Source organism: Pempheris klunzingeri, chromosome 21 (assembly GCF_042242105.1).
Source record: "Pempheris klunzingeri isolate RE-2024b chromosome 21, fPemKlu1.hap1, whole genome shotgun sequence".
In the NCBI taxonomy this organism is placed as follows: Eukaryota; Metazoa; Chordata; class Actinopteri; order Acropomatiformes; family Pempheridae; genus Pempheris; species Pempheris klunzingeri.
The window spans coordinates 1,055,958-1,074,332 of record NC_092032.1 but is presented as its reverse complement, the minus strand read 5'-3'; the positions used below and the strand labels follow the sequence as shown (position 1 = coordinate 1,074,332).

The 18,375-nt window shown below is 48.8% G+C and overlaps 2 protein-coding genes across 2 annotated transcripts; one reads left to right on the top strand and one right to left on the bottom strand.

Moving 5' to 3' along the window:
* Positions 1 to 1,025: 1,025 nt before the first annotated feature.
* On the bottom strand, positions 1,026 to 7,423 carry steap2 (STEAP family member 2, metalloreductase). The gene is made up of 6 exons (XM_070852943.1): positions 7,343 to 7,423; positions 5,372 to 5,810; positions 4,528 to 4,694; positions 2,946 to 3,473; positions 1,888 to 2,052; positions 1,026 to 1,319 (listed from the first exon to the last, which is right to left on the bottom strand). Exons 2-6 carry the CDS (start codon positions 5,751 to 5,753, stop codon positions 1,026 to 1,028), a joined length of 1,536 nt encoding a protein of 511 aa, XP_070709044.1. The 5' UTR covers positions 5,754 to 5,810; positions 7,343 to 7,423.
* A 1,357-nt stretch (positions 7,424 to 8,780) lies between these two features.
* On the top strand, positions 8,781 to 17,490 carry alg14 (ALG14 UDP-N-acetylglucosaminyltransferase subunit). Its single transcript, XM_070853126.1, has 4 exons — positions 8,781 to 8,928; positions 9,697 to 9,848; positions 13,805 to 13,927; positions 17,158 to 17,490. Exons 1-4 carry the CDS (start codon positions 8,784 to 8,786, stop codon positions 17,386 to 17,388), a joined length of 651 nt encoding a protein of 216 aa, XP_070709227.1. The 5' UTR covers positions 8,781 to 8,783; the 3' UTR covers positions 17,389 to 17,490.
* The last annotated feature ends 885 nt before the right edge of the window (positions 17,491 to 18,375 follow it).

The window sequence follows — 18,375 nt, the reverse complement described above, 5'->3', positions numbered from 1 at the left end:
ATGAAGCTTCACACACAGTGAGGTTCACTGGCTGCATCAGCTCCTGCACCGCCTGCCTTCACTAACATGTCTGTGACATTAAGGCTGCAGACTAGCAGCAGTGTGTGAAACAGAAGCTCTGCTAAAGTCTTCATCAAAGCCGTGGATCTCACTCGTTAGAGCATGGCAGACAGACAGAATATTCAGAGGCACAGGCAGACAGACAGACGTCACAACACAGTGACATCACAGAATGGACAAACACCTCAGCGCGAGTCTGGACAGTTTACAGTGTGGCACTGTCACCAGAAATAAAAGTAACTAGTAATATTCTATAACCTGATAAATAAATGACTTATTTTCATGTCACTTACACATTTGACAATTGTTAAATGTTCTTTTGTTGTGACACGTAAGAATCATTTTGTGTTATATACACTTGCCAACCTACAAACAGAAGGACTTTACGTAATGGAAAGGGCACTACAGCAATTTAATATTACACCTCTACGAAGTTGGGGACGAACTTTTTTTCCAGTATGGATAGAAAAAGCTGCCTATTCATTTTACCACCCTTGCCTGATAAACACACATTTCTCCTTGACATCATTATGACATCATCTGGGTTATTTTCCTGGACACGACAAAGCTCACAGAAGACGTTACACACACACTTTTCACACGCCGAGGACAACTAGTAAAATGACCTTCCTGTGTGACGGCCGTGGAGGAAGAGAGACGGCTGCCAGACAGACACACGACAGGACCAAAGTGTTGGAGCCACACTGGACAAGTACTGGGAGCAAGATACCGTCAAGACAACAACATTCATTTAAAGCTTTCGTGGACACACTGTATCGTACTAGTCATAAAGGTCAGCAGGTATGTTAGATGGTCACAGTTACACAAGTCACATGTCAGCAAAAACTGTTCACAGTAACAAAGGAAGACTAGTGCACCCTTCACAGAGAAGCACGACAATGAAGAGTGTTCATCTGCATTATCTATGACAGTAAAAGTGAAGGGGCACGTGGCCCTGTGTGTGGTCACATGATGGTCACTCTCTCAGGCGAGACCTGGACGGCTGAGCCCACCGGCTCCAGGCGCTGGCACCGGTACTGACTGCCGTCCAGGCCCCGGCGGATCTGGTGGAGCTTGTGGGCCACGCAGGGGAGCAGCATCAGCACCTTTCCCAGTATAACGCACACGGGCAGGGCCAGGGCCACCACAAAGCTGGGGGGCAGGTAGAAACGGTAGGCTTCCTCCTCAAAGGCCCGTTTCCAGCCAAACAGCAGGCCGTGGAAGGTAGCGATGAGCAGGGCGATGTAGCCCAGAGTGGACTGGAGCAAAGACAGGAAGACTCATCACGGTACATTCAGTAACAGACACACACTGTAACACCCCCGTGTGACACACACCCAGGGCGCCCTTCGCTGCTCACCACTGTTACAGCTACTCCTGCTGCTCTCTCAGTCTGAGCTGTCTGTATCAGGGCTTTAGCAGACAATTATTGCTATCTGCATAAGAAGCTGTTCTCATTTTTCTCTGAGCCATTACTGAACACACACACACACACACACACACACACACACACACACACACACACACACACACAGGTGTAGGAGAAGCAAGTTGCACACTCAGCCAAAGCCTTCCTCAGGGTACTGAGTGGAAGGAAGTCTTTCATGTTGAAATGCTGCATCACGGCTGTAGATGTGTGACTGCCTTCCCCTACATCTGTGTTTCCCACAACACAGGTGTGCATCCCTCCTCTCTCTCATCACTAATAAACATCCACGAATCTGCGTAGAAATCATAGGAAAGTCTAGAATTTACCTGAGAGTCGTGTTTTTAACTTTTCTTCAGTGTCACAGTAATCCAGGTTGCCAGTGGTTTCTGTGTTTGTACCTGTATGAAGCTGAACTCCCTCCAGTTCAGAGTGCTGTGGACCGAGGGGATGGAGGTGATGGCCAGGAGCGACAGGAGCCCGAGACTCATGATCCCAAAGGAAACGTACATCTCCACCCTCCACACCTCCTCCTCATTCCAGGCATTCTCCACATTAGCATGGACCTGCCAACGCACAGGATGCTCAAGATGGAGTTCACCACAGTTATCTTCTTTCCCTTCCTGTTTTATGTACCTCGACATGACCAGAACTTACGATATGGTGCGCACTGTACACACCCACATGGGAGAAACATGTCCACGTATGCAGCCATGTTTAACTCATGAACTGTACTCCATCTTTTTGATGAAGTCTGTATACTATATTGTTAATAAGAATGATGACTGATACCCTGTCACTGTTCAACAGTAATGATCAGCTCTACTGTGAGGAAGGTGAGCGACCACAGCGACGGTCAGAGCGTCTTCACGCTGCTGCCGCAAACATCAGTCAGAAAAAAGGTCAAATTCAATGCCGACAAGAAAATATGAGACTGTTGGACTGCACTGTCTGTCAGATGGATGGAAAGAATGGCTCAACTATTTTGCTCAATAAGTACATATTTGCTTTCTTTCTGAGTGAGATGAGAAAATGGATATCAGTCTTGTGTGTGTGTGTATTTAGACCTGGTTCTGTCCAAAGTTCAAAAATACACCAAGCAGCACCTCTGAGCCCACTGATGAACACGTCACTAACATCTTTATCCTGGAACTATTTCTTGATGAACCAGCTCCGCGATGCCAAACTGGCCACCTCACTGAGACAGCCAGGCTCCAGGAGGTTTTGGTGGGTATATTTTTGAATGGTGGACTTTCTCCTTGCTGGCAGTCTTTATGCTAAGCTAGCCTCAACACTGCACTAGAAACACTGACAAGAGATGGATAGTTATCTTATTGTCTCTGGAGCAAATAATCATTTTCCTCACAATGTTGAACTACCTTTAACTTTAAATTGCTTTGTGTGGGCTGGAGGATGAGATGGGTGTGGACATGGCGTCAGAGCCGTCCGTCCCACTGACCTGCTGGTAGGCGGTGTTGAGCAGCAGGTACCTCTCAGACCTCCTCATGGGCAGACAGAGGCTGTAGAGAACATGGACGGCAGCCAGGAAGAAGCTGAGGAGGCCGAGCTGTTTCCGGCTCTGCAGCCAGCCCTCCAGCCAGTGGGGGAAATGTCTGTACTTGGTCCCGTAGTAGAGCTGGTGGGCGGCTGCCAGCTGGCCTGCCAGGTACACCAGGGCCAAAAGAGTGATAGCCACAGTGGGCAGCGTTCGGTTCACCATCTCTATGGGGATCTTGTAGAAGTCACTCTGCTTGTACTTCACGTACGGGTGGATGATATCTCGGACAAAAGAATAGGCAAAAAAGAAGATGGAGAGGGCCACGGCAGCAAGGACGGGGCCCTTCCAGCCAGGAAATAACTGTATGGGCATGTTCTCAATGTCCCGTGAAGAAGACAGGGTGCCCATGTCCACCGGCTGGAAGTTTAGCTGGCGGGCAAGTTCCATAATCTGCAGTCTAGCCTCCACTGAGTCACTGCAGATGAACACCTACACAGAGCCAGGATGAGAGAGAGGAGAAGGAGGAGGAGGTTAGAGGTGCAGAGAAGGCCACAGGGAGGGGACAACACATGACGAACAGTACAACATACAGCATTTAACGTTTTCCTCTGAGCCACAGAGCTCCACTGTTAACTAGCAAAAACACATCAGTGGGCCACACTGTGGCACTGCTGACATGCTCCTTCATCACTGTGAGCACAACCCCCCACAAGGCACCAAATGTGGATTAATACACTGCTGAAAATAGTCCCCACTGTAAATGTGCTATTTCTGCTGCTTGAGTACCGACCGTTGTCTTCAGATGCAGATTATTAGCACATTTTCAACTCCATCTGAAATCATGTTGCTTATTCAGTCAAAACTCAGTCATACTTTTATATCATTTTACTTCTGTCATATATGCTGTTATGATCCAAAGCACTGGTGCCCATTCTTTTTGTCTTGTGAGCCAGTATGGCTGATTCATGCCCATTTACACGCTTTGTCACAGGCTGTCAGTGAGCTGTGACCAGTTCAACAATAGGAGAGACAGACTTAAGGGTTCTGAAGAGGTAGAATACCAGCATTTCACAAGAAAAGATTTTAGAAAAGTCAGGAACAACAGTGCAGCAGAAATGTTTTCTTTTTTCAGGATTTGTCCTCCTGTCAGGAGTTCTGCTGATGTGAGTGTCCTCTATCGGAATGGATTTGTTCTGAAAGTCACAGCTCACAGGGCTTTTTTATTCATGCCTAAATTCTAAGAGAATTAAGGGTGACATTTGACCTCTTCCCAGGTTTTGGTGTGGTGTTCACAGACAGCGGATGATGTCTATGTTCTGTCGGGTCCTTACTGTCTTCCAGATAGGGAAGATCAGAGAGGACGTTCACATCCAGCAACAGAGACCATCTTTGCCCCCCCACACAACCACCTGCTATCATGTGACTGAAGGTGACTTAGCCATCTCTGTGACACAGAAAACAACTCCATTCATCGCTGAAAACAGTGAAAAGCCACTGACATCTCCAGAAAAAGCTCAAGTTTGTAGCCTTTGTTTGATGGTACCTGTGTGCTGGCGTCTCTGGGGCAGCTCTGCTGCATGGCCCAGGCTGAGATGACATTGAAGCCTTTGACCACGATGGAGTCTGGCAGCAGTGAAGCCAGATACTTTGCGTTGGACTCTGGATACTGGTTCACCCTCCTGTTGTTACTCACGTCTACAAGGATCTTGCCTGCAGGACAAAAAGATGAACAAACATGACATCAGTGGTTGAAGACATTCAGAGGAGATCCTTTTGTAGTGCATCTACTTTGGAAGAGATGGGCATCCTCCAGATAGTGTTACGTCCTCTTTGTGTTTCCATCGCTCCACTGCAGCTCAGCAACAAAACACTGTCTGGGGAAACATAAAAGAGCGTTCTAAAGAAAAAAATTAGCTTTGGAAGATCCTCGCTGATTTATGTGACTCAGGCTGCTGGTTGAGTGATTCCAGTGGCATGTGAGTACTGTACCAAGACAGCATGTATTCATTGCATTGGCTGTATTAGTGTTGGTGTTCACTTGCTCTGGGACTGTAGGTAAGAGTCAGCTGGCGGCTAAATGTGATAAAATGCATCAGTGCGCCATCGTATACAGTCCCTGATTAACAAATGTAACAAACTAAAGTAAAAAGTCTGAACTGGTCACTTGATGTGGAGCACAGTCATCCTAGTGTAGCCATGCTTCAGTGGCATCAAGGAGCACCGCAGCCTGTTGGACCATCAGACTACACTGTTGTGCCCCTTTATCCACTACTCCACTACTCCACCCCACTTGACAAGAGTGTACAAGTGAAAGTGTTAAAACGGTTTCTTCCTTTAAGTTAGTGGTCTGAGTGTGTGTGTGTGTGTGTGTGTGTGTTGTTGTGTACCTTCCAGTAGATGCTTGAGGTCCCACAGGACAGAGTAGTGCTCACGGCGGATGGCCAGGAACACGATGCTGGCCTTCCCCACGGCGTCTTCATGGTGGGTCACATCTACCACATGGGGAAATGACTGGGCTGCCAGTTTGGGATGGCGACTTCCCACCACCACATGGAAGCCACAGCGCAGCAGGCGTATGGTCAGGCACTTGGAGAAGTCACCTGAGCCCAAGATTGCCACTGTGAGCTGGGGGGGCAGACAGGAGGGGCCTGCGTCTCCCACTCCGTTCTTCACGCCGTTGGGCAGGAAGCAGGCCTGGTGGAGGTGGTGGGAGGAGGAGGCTGTGAGGAACACAGGGCTCCTGCTGCCCATCAGAGCCATGGAGTCCATGCTTCCTCCCTGTCGCTTCTTCTTCTGTGGTGTTCTGCTTAGAGGATTTCAGTGGGTCTGTGGGGGGTGAGAGGAGAGGGGAGGAGAAGAGGGCCTGAGTTAAAGCATTATTAACTGAATGAGTTTTCTGGGACTTTATTCTTGTTGTCCATACGATCACAGGCAGCATTAGTACACATCAGCATGGGCTGGGAGCTGTTCTCTAAGATGAAATTAGACATCATAGAAAACAGACGCCAGAGGAGGTGTGGAGTTTGAAAGCTGCTGATGGTCTCCTAGACCCCATTCCTACTGGGCTACTTAAGGAAGTCCTGCCCGTAATTAACACGTCCTTACTGGATATGATCAATCAGTCTTTACTAACAGGCTACGTACCACAGTCCTTTAAAGTAGCAATAATTAAACCTCTCCTGAAAAAAACCCACTCTGGATTCAGGTGTATTAAGTTTAGTAACCAATCAGCTGTGTCATTTTCTAAATAAAAGATATTAGACCTGTTATTATTATTCATATATTAACTATTCCTATTGTCAGTACTATAGTTACTATTATTATGGTTGTTTGTTGTGTACCCCCCCATGTCTGTCTAGAAACATGATACAAGATCTTTGACAGCAGACTGCTGCACACACACACACACACACACGTGTCACACTGAACGTGATCAGGCCTCCATCATATACATAATACAAATACATCAGTCCTCAGCTGGTTCTTTTCATATGATGATGTGTGTGTGTGTGTGTGTGTGTGTGTGTGTGTGTGTGCCATTTGAAACTAAAGCACCACAGAAAGATTATTTTGAATGCAGAGTAATAATGACTGGACGCAACAGCCAGGCAGATTTTCACAAGCTAGCTGCCAACCCAAATGTTAATAATGGCTGATGTTCTTTTGTTCTTATGGATGGCTTAAAACTGCTCTACAACATCATTTAATCATGTAATCATGTCATATGACATACGTGCTCTGTGTGTGTGCAGCGGGAACAGACCCTGTGCTGGAGAATGACCTTGGCTGGGCTCTCAGCTCTGGGCTGCTCTCTGGAGGCTGACTGGCCTGACTGGACAGCTGCACCTGAACTGGTCTCAGGCTCCCCTGGTGTCCTCTGCTGCTCACAGGCTGGACGCCTTGATGGGTCACCATGACAACGGGCTCTTTTACACGCCCCTGCAACGTGCGCTATTTCTTTATTAGCTTAGCATGTGTGTGTGCGTGTGTGTGTGTGTGTCCTTATGTGCCACAGCTTCAGAGACTGTCCTGGTGTCCTTGTGTCTGCACAGACAGACACACAGACAGACACACAGACAGACACGCAGGCAGACAGACACACAGACAGACACGCGGGCAGACAGACAAACAGACAGTCAGACAGACAGTCAGACAGACAGACAGCGCTCTGGTGCAGGACGCCGCAGCCTGTGTGCACCTGTAGCGCTGCAGCACGGCCGCTGCTGCTCCGCCATGGAGCCGCACACACGACATGCAAGCTCATGGCAACACACACACACAGACACCGATGGGGGAGGGGAGGGATGGGGGTCCACCGTGATCCTAAACACGCTGTAGAGTGTCGGTGTGTTACCCACCTGTCAGCAGGGATGCTGCTGTTAGACACGCAGACCAGCTGTTAGCTGCCCATCCTGGTCCCGGTCCTGGTCCTGGTCCTGGTCCTGATCTTGGTCCTAATCCTGGTCCTGATCTTACTCCTAGTCCGGGTCCTGATCTTGGTCCTGATCTTGTACCTAGTCCTGGTCCCGGTCCTGATCCTGATCTTGGTCCTGGTCCTGATGCTGCTCAGCCTCCGCTTCACACGCTGCGTTCACGTGCTGTACGGAAGGTCGGATATACCAGCTTTGGTCTGTTAAATAACTGTCTGTGGTTTTCTCAGAGCCGGTGCCGAATACTTCTTGTTTTGAATGAACCAACAATATTTTAAAAAAGCAAAACAACAAAACACAGACAAAGGAAACCAAAGAAAATGTCATTTGTGTGAAAGAACGCCAGTCTGAGGTGAGGTATGCACTTAACAAATCATGCAAACCCAGATCAGAACAAAAAAGTCCCTTTGGAAATCCTCTGGGGAGCGTGAAGACATGAGAGACATGACTGGAGCCTTTAACCATCACTAGAGAGGAGAGGAGAGGAGAGGAGAGGAGAGGAGAGGAGAGGAGAGGAGAGGAGGGGAGAGGAGAGGAGAGGAGGGGAGAGGAGGGGAGAGGAGAGGAGAGGAGAGGAGGGGAGGGGAGGGGAGAGGATAGGAGAGGAGGGGAGGGGAGGGGAGGGGAGAGGAGAGGAGGGGAGGGGAGAGGAGGGGAGAGGAGAGGAGAGGAGGGGAGAGGAGAGGAGAGGAGAGGAAGGGAGAGGAGGGGAGGGGAGAGGAGAGGAGGGGAGAGGAGAGGAGGGGAGGGGAGGGGAGGGGAGAGGAGGGGAGAGGAGAGGAGGGGAGGGGAGGGGAGCGGAGAGGAGAGGAGAGGAGGGGAGAGGAGAGGAGAGGAGAGGAAGGGAGAGGAGGGGAGGGGAGAGGAGAGGAGAGGAGAGGAAGGGAGAGGAGGGGAGGGGAGAGGAGAGGAGGGGAGAGGACTGGTGGGGTCCAAAACAAGACCAAAGTAGCATGTCTTTTATTTTCTATAGGAAAAAATAAGCCCTGGGGTTCATCCCATGTTCAGAAGTGGGAGACTACAGAGTGATGATGGGACCAGGCTGATGTCTACACACGAATAAAACACCCTGAATCTGCCTTAAAGGTGTCGGCCACCATCCTATGGTTTCAGTATTCAGTGTTTCTGTGCAGGGCTACTGTGACAAACCCTGGCATGTCAGTCACTGTCAGTCACTGACCGAACATACAGACCACACCGTGGTGTCTGAGCTGTCTGTGGAGGGCAGCACAGTTTGGTTTGAGCCGATGAAGAGTTTGTACTCGGCCTGAGAGCTGGAACTGCCTGCTAGTCGAAACTCAGGGATAAAAGCCATAAGTCGACCAAAGAGTCGCGTCGAGTTTGGTCCTTCGGCGCATCCGTAGCCGTCATGGCGGTCCTGGTAGCAGTTGTGTTGGCGGTCTTATTTCCGTGTTTGTTATTTATTACTCGACTATACATCGTTTTGAAGACTGGGTCAAAGTATAAACCTGGAGCCAAAGGCCGGGTCGCTGTCCTGGTGGTGGCGGGATCAGGTAACGTTCATGTTACTGACAGTAATCCTGTGATACAGTGTGTGCTGCTCCCCGCACTCAGAGACGCTGCTACCTCAGTCAGACTGTGGTGACCCCACCACCACCACCACCACCGTCAGGTGTTCTTAGGTAGTATTTCATACTGGAGCACACCGAGGACGGTCAAACAGATCTCAGTGACAGTTTTCCAGTAACGGACTTCCTTAGCTTCGAGGCTACTTGGACTGGACTATACCAAAGTATCAGTGAGGGCGGGGGTGGCACTTTTTAATAACACCTTTACTCATTGTTTACTAATTTACAGACATGTTCTCCCTCAGCTGTGACAAGCTGTAACAGTCCTGGGTGTAGAAGTAGAAGAAGTGAACATATCCAGTAGTAGTTCACATGCTTAAGAGCTCCCAGCAGAATAATTGAGGCCAGAACCCCCCCCCCCCCCCACACACACACACACGCACACACACACACCCACACACACACACACACACACACACACACACACACACCTTCAGCCCTCCAATCTAAATGTGTTTAGATGAGAGCTCAGGACTCTTTCACATGTGGGTCATCCAAGTCAGTGTGGAGATGACTTTAAAAGAGAAGCTGAAGAGTCCACTGTGACTGGATATGAAATGAGCTGCAGGCCGGTGTCCTCCATCTAAGGGCCAAAAGTTGACGTCATTGTCATGAGAGCTCGCAGAGCTTCCAGAAACTCGTCGTGCTGTGTTTGTGGCGCCTGGCTGACGGTGTGTGTTATGTGTTTGCCAGGTGGTCACACCTCAGAGATCCTGCGGCTGATGGAGAGTCTGTCTGCAGCCTACACACCTCGCCACTATGTTGTAGCTGACACTGACAGGATGAGCGAGGAGAAAATCTGCACCTTTGAAATGTCTAAGCAGCACTCAGAGCGCGAGGCCCAGGTACGCAGCTGTCTGCAGGCGGAGGGACTCCACCTGTGCCAAGGCACCACCAAAACGTTTCATTTCCACTGCCTGCACACCTCCTCACAGTGTCAGTAGGAGCTAAGGAGAGCTGCCAGCTGTGTGTGCTTCCTGTGAAAGGTGAAGGGAGGTTAGAGAGCAGGCTGCCTGCTGGGGGGGGGCAGCAGCCTGGATACTAGTAGTGATGGATGGATGACAACGTAGCTCAGTATTAAGCTTTCAGGGTTCAAACAACTCATACCTTATTGAAATGTAAGCGTCATGCGGATCCATGGAAATATTAGTGAGACATGATTGAATGAAAATACCCTCCCAAAAAGCTCCTGAGGCATCAGCCAGTAGTAGTAGTAGTAGTAGTAATAGTGGTAAACACTAGGGCAGCAGCAGTATTAGTAGTAGTAGTAGTACTGGTAAACACTAGAGCAGCAGCAGCAGTGGTAGTAGTTAGTAGTAGTTAGTACTGGTTAAGACTACAGCAGTATTCAGAGTGATGGTTACTGTCATGTGGACTCCAGTTCGTTTCTATAGTAAGTGTTGAACAAAGGTTAGTACTGTAAAGTTGTAGAGGAGGTAGAAACAAGCTAAATACAACCATGAATGTCAGTAAAGAGGTTTGACATTCCAGCGGCTGAACGTTTGTAGGAGTCGACAGAAAAGGGACTAATAAAGAAAAGAAGGTGTCTGTAGTGTGAAACATTCACCCCACAGAGGATGGACAGTAACTGGTCTTCACCAGCAGGAGGCATCAGTGCACTTCTCACCACTGTGGGAGAGATGGACGACTGGATGACTGGGTGACTGGATGACTGGACATTATGATGACTGGGTGACTGGACGACATGATGACTGGGTGACATGGTGACTGGACGACATGATGACTGGGTGACTGGACGACATGATGACTGGGTGACATGGTGACTGGACGACATGATGACTGGGTGACATGGTGACTGGGTGACATGATGACTGTGTGAAATGATGACTGGGTGACATGGTGACTGGGTGACATGGTGACTGGGTGACATGATGACTGTGTGAAATGATGACTGGGTGACTGGACATTATGATGACTGGGTGACGTGATGACTGGGTGACTGGACATTATGATGACTGGGTGACATGGTGACTGGGTGACTGGACGACATGATGACTGGGTGACATGATGACTGGGTGACATGGTGACTGGGTGACTGGACATTATGGTGACTGGACGACATGATGACTGGGTGACATGGTGACTGGGTGACTGGACATTATGATGACTGGGTGACTGGACGACATGATGACTGGGTGACTTGACATTATGATGACTGCGTGACATGGTGACTGGGTGACTGGACATTATGATGACTGGGCGACTGGACGACATGATGACTGGGTGACTTGACATGATGACTGGGTGAAATGATGACTGGGTGACATGATGACTGTGTGACATGATGACTGGGTGACTGGACATTATGATGACTGGGTGACGTGATGACTGGGTGACTGGACATCATGATGACTGGGTGACATGGTGACTGGGTGACTGGACGACATGATGACTGGGTGACATGATGACTGGGTGACATGGTGACTGGACATTATGATGACTGGGTGACTGGACGACATGATGACTGGGTCACATGGTGACTGGGTGACTGGACATTATGATGACTGGGTGACTGGACGACATGATGACTGGGTGACTTGACATTATGATGACTGCGTGACATGGTGACTGGACATTATGATGACTGGGCGACTGGACGACATGATGACTGGGTGACTTGACATGATGACTGGGTGACTGGACATTATGGTGACTGGGTGACATGATGACTGGGTGACATGGTGACTGGGTGAAATGATGACTGGGTGACTGGACATTATGGTGACTGGGTGACATGGTGACTGGGTGACTGGACATTATGGTGACTGGGTGACGTGATGACTGGGTGACATGGTGACTGGGTGACTGGACGACATGATGACTGGGTGACTGGACGACATGATGACTGGGTGACATGGTGACTGGGTGACTGGACATTATGATGACTGGGTGACTGGACGACATGATGACTGGACGACATGATGACTGGATGACATGATGACTTGATGACATGATGACATGATGGCATGGTGACTGGGTGACTGGACATTATGATGACTGGGTGACTGGACGACATGATGACATGACGACATGATGACTGGGTGACTTGACATTATGATAACTGCGTGACATGGTGACTGGGCGACTGGACATTATGATGACTGGGCGACTGGACGACATGATGACTGGGTGACTTGACATGATGACTGGGTGACATGGTGACTGGGTGACTGGACATTATGATGACTGGGTGACATGGTGACTGGGTGACATGGTGACTGGGTGACTGGACATTATGATGACTGGGTGACATGGTGACTGGGTGACTGGGTGACTGGACATTATGGTGACTGGGTGACATGATGACTGGGTGACATGGTGACTGGGTGAAATGATGACTGGGTGACTGGACATTATGATGACTGGGTGACTGGACATTATGGTGACTGGGTGACATGATGACTGGGTGACATGGTGACTGGGTGAAATGATGACTGGGTGACTGGGTGACTTGATGACATGATGACTGGATGACTGGGTGACATGGTGACTGGGTGAAATGATGACTGAGTGACTGGACATTATGATGACTGGGTGACTGGATGACATGATGACTGGGTGACTTGATGACTGGATGACATGATGACTTGATGACTGGGTGACATGATGACTGGGTGACTTGATGACATGATGACTGGATGACATGATGACTGGATGACTTGATGACATGATGACATGATGACATGATGACTTGATGACATGACATGATGACATGATGACTGGATGACATAATGACTTGATGACTGGATGACATGATGACATGATGACTTGATGACATGATGACATGATGGCATGGTGACTGGGTGACTGGACATTATGATGACTGGGTGACTGGACGACATGATGACATGACGACATGATGACTGGGTGACTTGACATTATGATGACTGCGTGACATGGTGACTGGTGACTGGGCGACTGGACGACATGATGACTGGGTGACTTGACATGATGAGTGGGTGACATGGTGACTGGGTGACTGGACATTATGATGACTGGGTGACATGGTGACTGGGTGACTGAGTGACTGGACATTATGGTGACTGGGTGACATGATGACTGGGTGACATGGTGACTGGGTGAAATGATGACTGGGTGACTGGACATTATGATGACTGGGTGACTGGATGACATGATGACTGGGTGACATGATGACTTGATGACTGGATGACTGGATGACATGATGACTTGATGACTGGGTGACTTGATGACATGATGACTTGATGACATGATGACTGGATGACATGATGACTGGGTGACATGGTGACTGGGTGAAATGATGACTGAGTGACTGGACATTATGATGACTGGGTGACTGGATGACATGGTGACTGGGTGACATGATGACTTGATGACTGGATGACATGATGACTTGATGACTGGGTGACTTGATGACTGGATGACTTGATGACATGACGACTGGATGACATGATGACTGGATGACTTGATGACATGATGACATGATGACATGATGACTGGATGACATGATGACTGGATGACATGATGACATGATGGCATGATGACTTGATGGCATGATGACTTGATGACATGATAACATGATGGCATGATGACTTGATGGCATGATGACTGGATGACATGATGACTTGATGACAAGTGTCAAAGGTACCCAGCCTAAATCGATCCAGAGGCCGGAGGTTTCAGGATCTGCTTTTTACTGATGATCTAGTGGGATCTGTGGATTACACTTACAGACACTTTGCTGTGTTTCACATGTCTCCAAGCACCTCTGATGACATGTCATCGTGTTCATGTTCCCCAGTTCACCATCTGTCGGATTCCACGCAGCCGGGAGGTGCATCAGTCTTGGAGCTCCTCTGTCATCAGCACCTTGAACGCCCTGCGATACTCCTTCCCTCTGGTGTTCAGACTCAGGCCGGACATGGTGAGTGGGCCCATAGACGTGTCTGTGTCTGTGTCTGTGTCTGTGTCTGTGTCTGTAGCTGTGTCTGTAGCTGTGTCTGTGGCTGTGTCTGTGTCTGTGTCTGTGTCTGTGTCTGTGTCTGTGTCTGTGTCTGTGTGCGTGTGCGTGTCCTCCATCTGTATATCCTCCATCTTTATAGAAGCACAGTGGTAAACTGTTTAAGTACCCCTTACAGACGGATTCACTCTGGAAGAACAATCAATCTTTTTTTATATAGCACCAATTCATAACAGCGTTATCTCCAGACTCTTCCCATGAAGAGCAGGTCTAGACCAAACTCTTTAATCAGTGAGAGACCCAATGATTCAGGAATTCAACATTAAGGATTCAAGAATCCTCACATGAGCAGCATCAGATATTATATTAGGAAACAGTGGAGGAAGAACTCCCCTTTAAAGGGAAGAAACCTGGAACAGACCCAGGCTCAGAGGTGTGGGGGGGGCTTTCTGTCGGGGTCTGTGCTGGGTGGAGGTTGGAGAGAGAGAGAGAATATACTCTATATACAATATACTAACAGCAACTATAGCACTGACAATAAGAATGTGTATAATAAATTAGCAATATGGTAGCACTGAAAAACATGATGAGTGGCTGACGATCTGCAGCAGTGATTCATGAAGCCAGAGAACCACAGCAGGAGAACCAGGACCAGGATCCACAGGAACCTGAGAACCACAGCAGGAGAACCAGGACCAGGATCCACAGAAACCTGAGAACCACAGCAGGAGAACCAGGACCAGGATCCTATAGCAGCATAACTAGGGGCTGGTCCAAGGCCTGATCCAGCCCTAAACTATAGGCTTTATCACTAAGGAAGGTTTTTAGCCCCCTCTTAAATGTAGAGAGGGTGTCTGCCCCCCGAACCCAAACTGGAAGGAGGTTCCACAGGAGAGGAGCCTGATAGCTGAAAGCTCTGGCTCCATCACTACTTTAGAGGACTTTAGGAACCACCAGTAGGCCTGCAGTCTGGGAGCACAGGGCTCTAGTGGGGTAGTACGGTACTATGAGTTCTTTAAGATATGAGAACACAAACCCTTCCTGCACTTACAGGGTCCACATGCAGATACTGTGATAATACAATGATACCAACACTGAAGAATTCCTCCCCATGAAATATACAGTGCTGACATTTAACTTGGACTTCTTATCAAGATCATGGTCATTGGATTACCCAACCTGTCTCTTTAATAGACTTAAAATCTATTTTCTTTCCAAGGACCCATTTAACTATCTAACTTTGAACCAGAAAAGTTCATCAGTCCTAAAGGCCATTTATTGTTCATTTCAAAGTAACAAAGAATGACACTGGTGTCCGTAGGAGGGTAAGCGTGTGCTACTGTTGTAGTACTTAAAACATTCTTGTAAATATTAAGTGGTCTGTTACTTTAAGAGCTGGTTTACCTACATTACAAAGAGACATTTTCTCTGTGGTATCCATGCAGATAGTTCTGTGTTAATTGTCCAAGTCGTATGATGAGATTTCTGCGTCCACCCAGAACAATGGATGTGAATGGAAATACATTTGTTATGCTCACAGCATGACAGACTTCAGCTGCACAGCGTTTCTTAAAGACCATGTTCCTGCAGCCCCAGTTCTCCTTGATCAGAGGGCCGGCTCCATGCGACTACGGGTTACTGTGGGGAAGGCTGTGACTGTGACTGTGTGTGTTTACCACCAAACATCAGTTCAGAGTGTCTCTGGATGGTATCCTGGAAGGGGCTCCGTCTGGGAGACTTCAATGCTCACGTGGGTAATGATGGAGAAACCTGGAGGGGGGTGATTGGGAGGATGCCTGATTGGAACCAGAGTGGTGCTTTGTTATTGAAGTTCTGATTGGCCACAACAACGCCATGTTGAGCATAGGGTGGTACCAAACCACCTTAGGCCAAAGATCTATGATCGACTTTGTGGTCGTGTCAGACCTGGTAAACCCAAATGTGCAGTGAGGGTGTGCTGGGAGCGTCTGGTGGAGGACCCTGTATGGGGGGTCTTCAATTCCCACCTCCAGAAGAATTTCTTGTACATCCCAGGGGAGGCTGGCAACATGGATTCTGAGTGGGCCACGTTCTGCTGGGAGCTGTGGCCAGAAGCCTGTCGGTGCTGGTAGGGGGGGCAACCTAAGAACCCGCTGGTCGACACCTGCAGTGAGGGAGGCCGTCAAGCGGGGACAGTACCTGTGGATTGGCAGACTGGGGTCGTGGTTCCCATTTTCAAAAAAGGGGACCAGGGGGTGTGCTTCAATTATTGGGGTATCACACTGCTCAAGTCCATCTTATCTTATCCTATCTTAGGGAGTGGAGCTGCTGTGGGGTTGTAGGGGGGTGGAGCTGCTGTGGGGGGTGGATGACTTATCATCTCAGCTGCCTTCACTTCCTGCTCTCTTTGTCTTTTCTCATCTTCACACATTCATGTTTCCTCACTGTTGACCGACAGTTCAGCTCAGTCATGTTTAGCTTCAAGCAAAACACACATCTCTCCCAAGGTCTAAACAACACACACACACACACACACACACACACACACACACACACACACAGCCCTTCAGACCCTTCATCACAGGTTGTGGACACCAGCTGTGAGCAGCTGGACCAAAGAGGGCTTTTTGTCTCATCGGATCATTTCAGTGGAGGTTTTTAGGAGGTGTGAGGAGGTCACTGAGAAAACTCTCTGTGTAACACAAATACTTCAGTTTCAGCAACAAGTTGTGGATTTGTATAATTGATATTTTACTTTGAACATTTTCTACGCAAACCAAAATCTCCTCTGGGAACCGGTGATTTCCACAATAGAACAAAGTGTAAAGTATAAAAAGGGGATATGTATATTGAGGTGTGTGTACAGTGCCGTCTGTCTCCTGTCTGTGGAGCCGACGGTGCCTGGACATCAGTGTTCCTCCGTGGCTTAGACAGCCCACTTCCTGTGAAGGAAAACAAGAAGAACTGGATGATGAGGAGCGAGTCTGCTCTCTGTGCTGGACACACAAGGATTAAACTGATACTGATCTTAAAGTGACAAACACATATCGCCCCGAGGAGTTCCTGCAGCCAGTTTCTGTCATGTGACATGAGCCAGGTCTGTCACAGAACGCCGTCCTCAGCGTGGCTTTCTGTGAAGCTTATGAAAAAACCAGTGTGTGTCACTTCCTGGAAATGTGTTCACCCCCCTCCTGTCTGTCTGTCTGTTGTTTCAGGTGCTGTGTAATGGCCCGGGGACCTGTGTTCCCCTGTGTGTGGTAGGACTCCTGCTTGGAATTCTGGGAATGAAGAAAGTCCTGATAGTTTATGTTGAAAGCATTTGCCGGGTGCAGAAGCTGTCGCTCACCGGGAGGATCTTGTACCCAATATCGGACTACTTCTTTGTGCAGTGGCCCTCCCTGAGAGACAAATACCCCAAATCTATTTACCTTGGAAGAATAGTGTGAAAACATCAGCTCCACGTGGGCACAAGCAAATAGATGCACGTGAATGCGGGATCCCATACAGGTTCCAGTGTATGCTCATGAATAAAGGCTGTATTTTTATTGCTGGGTTGTGTTGTCGTGTGATGTTTCATGCACAGTGTCAGGTTTCACACTGGATATATTTAATGTTGCACCAACAATCATCAACTTTTGTTCTAGAAAGAAGAAATGATATGAAAACATTCACTGCTCTGTTTCCTGTTCCTGGATGGAGCAGCGGACAGGAAGAGCTCTGAGGGGATCTGTTGTACTGAGGAGGAGGGGGGGTCTGATCCAGACTAGATTACTCAGCATCTGTAGAAAACAAGCACAGCTGCTTGACGGAGTGATACAGAAGGGTTCTCCTCCGTGTTCACAGTGAGCCCGTCACACTGAGGGCGATCAGAGCCCCCACGGTCTGCTGGACTGGGGGGGGGGGAGTCAATTACATGGACAGTCCTGGAGATGTGTGAAGGACAGGCACACACACACACACACACTGAGATTCCTCCCTTTATATCAGATGATGCTGTCACAGCGCCACCTGTTGGCCAAGAAGCACCAAATGCTGAGTGGAGCAGCAAAGCTTACAGACCTCTCTTCTCTTCTCTTCTGTGTGTTTGCCTGTTTCCTTCTGTTGCAGTGCTGAGAGCTGATCGTCCCACTCTGAGTCACAGTGTCCCCCCCCCCCTGGACTGAGTGTGAGCACTGAGGTAGACCTGACTCTGAGCCTCTGCCTGCCCCCACTCCACTGCTCTGAGCCTCTGCCTGCCCCCACTCCACTGCTCTGAGCCTCTGCCTGCCCCCACTCCACTGCTCACAGCCGTAATCTTCTTTGGAGACTTGAGGAAAGTGATTTCCGTTGAGTGTGAGCTAAACAATGTTGACTTTTTATCTCCCCCTCAGATGATCAAAAGATCAAGTGAATCATGTAATCCAGCCAAAGCCCTGCTGGTTTCAGTGGATCCA

What these genes read in the sequence shown, in the direction of transcription:
- steap2 (XM_070852943.1), bottom strand. Translation starts at nt 5,753, where the DNA reads ATGGACTCCATGGCTCTGATGGGCAGCAGGAGCCCTGTGTTCCTCACA. An exon ending in TCAACACCGCCTACCAGCAG is followed by an intron (nt 2,053 to 2,945) that starts GTCAGTGGGACG and finishes GTGCGTTGGCAG; the next exon opens with GTCCATGCTAATGTGGAGAA. An exon ending in GGGAGTTCAGCTTCATACAG is followed by an intron (nt 1,320 to 1,887) that starts GTACAAACACAG and finishes TCTTTGCTCCAG; the next exon opens with TCCACTCTGGGCTACATCGC.
- alg14 (XM_070853126.1), top strand. Translation starts at nt 8,784, where the DNA reads ATGGCGGTCCTGGTAGCAGTTGTGTTGGCGGTCTTATTTCCGTGTTTG. An exon ending in CCTGGTGGTGGCGGGATCAG is followed by an intron (nt 8,929 to 9,696) that starts GTAACGTTCATG and finishes TGTGTTTGCCAG; the next exon opens with GTGGTCACACCTCAGAGATC. An exon ending in ACTCAGAGCGCGAGGCCCAG is followed by an intron (nt 9,849 to 13,804) that starts GTACGCAGCTGT and finishes CATGTTCCCCAG; the next exon opens with TTCACCATCTGTCGGATTCC.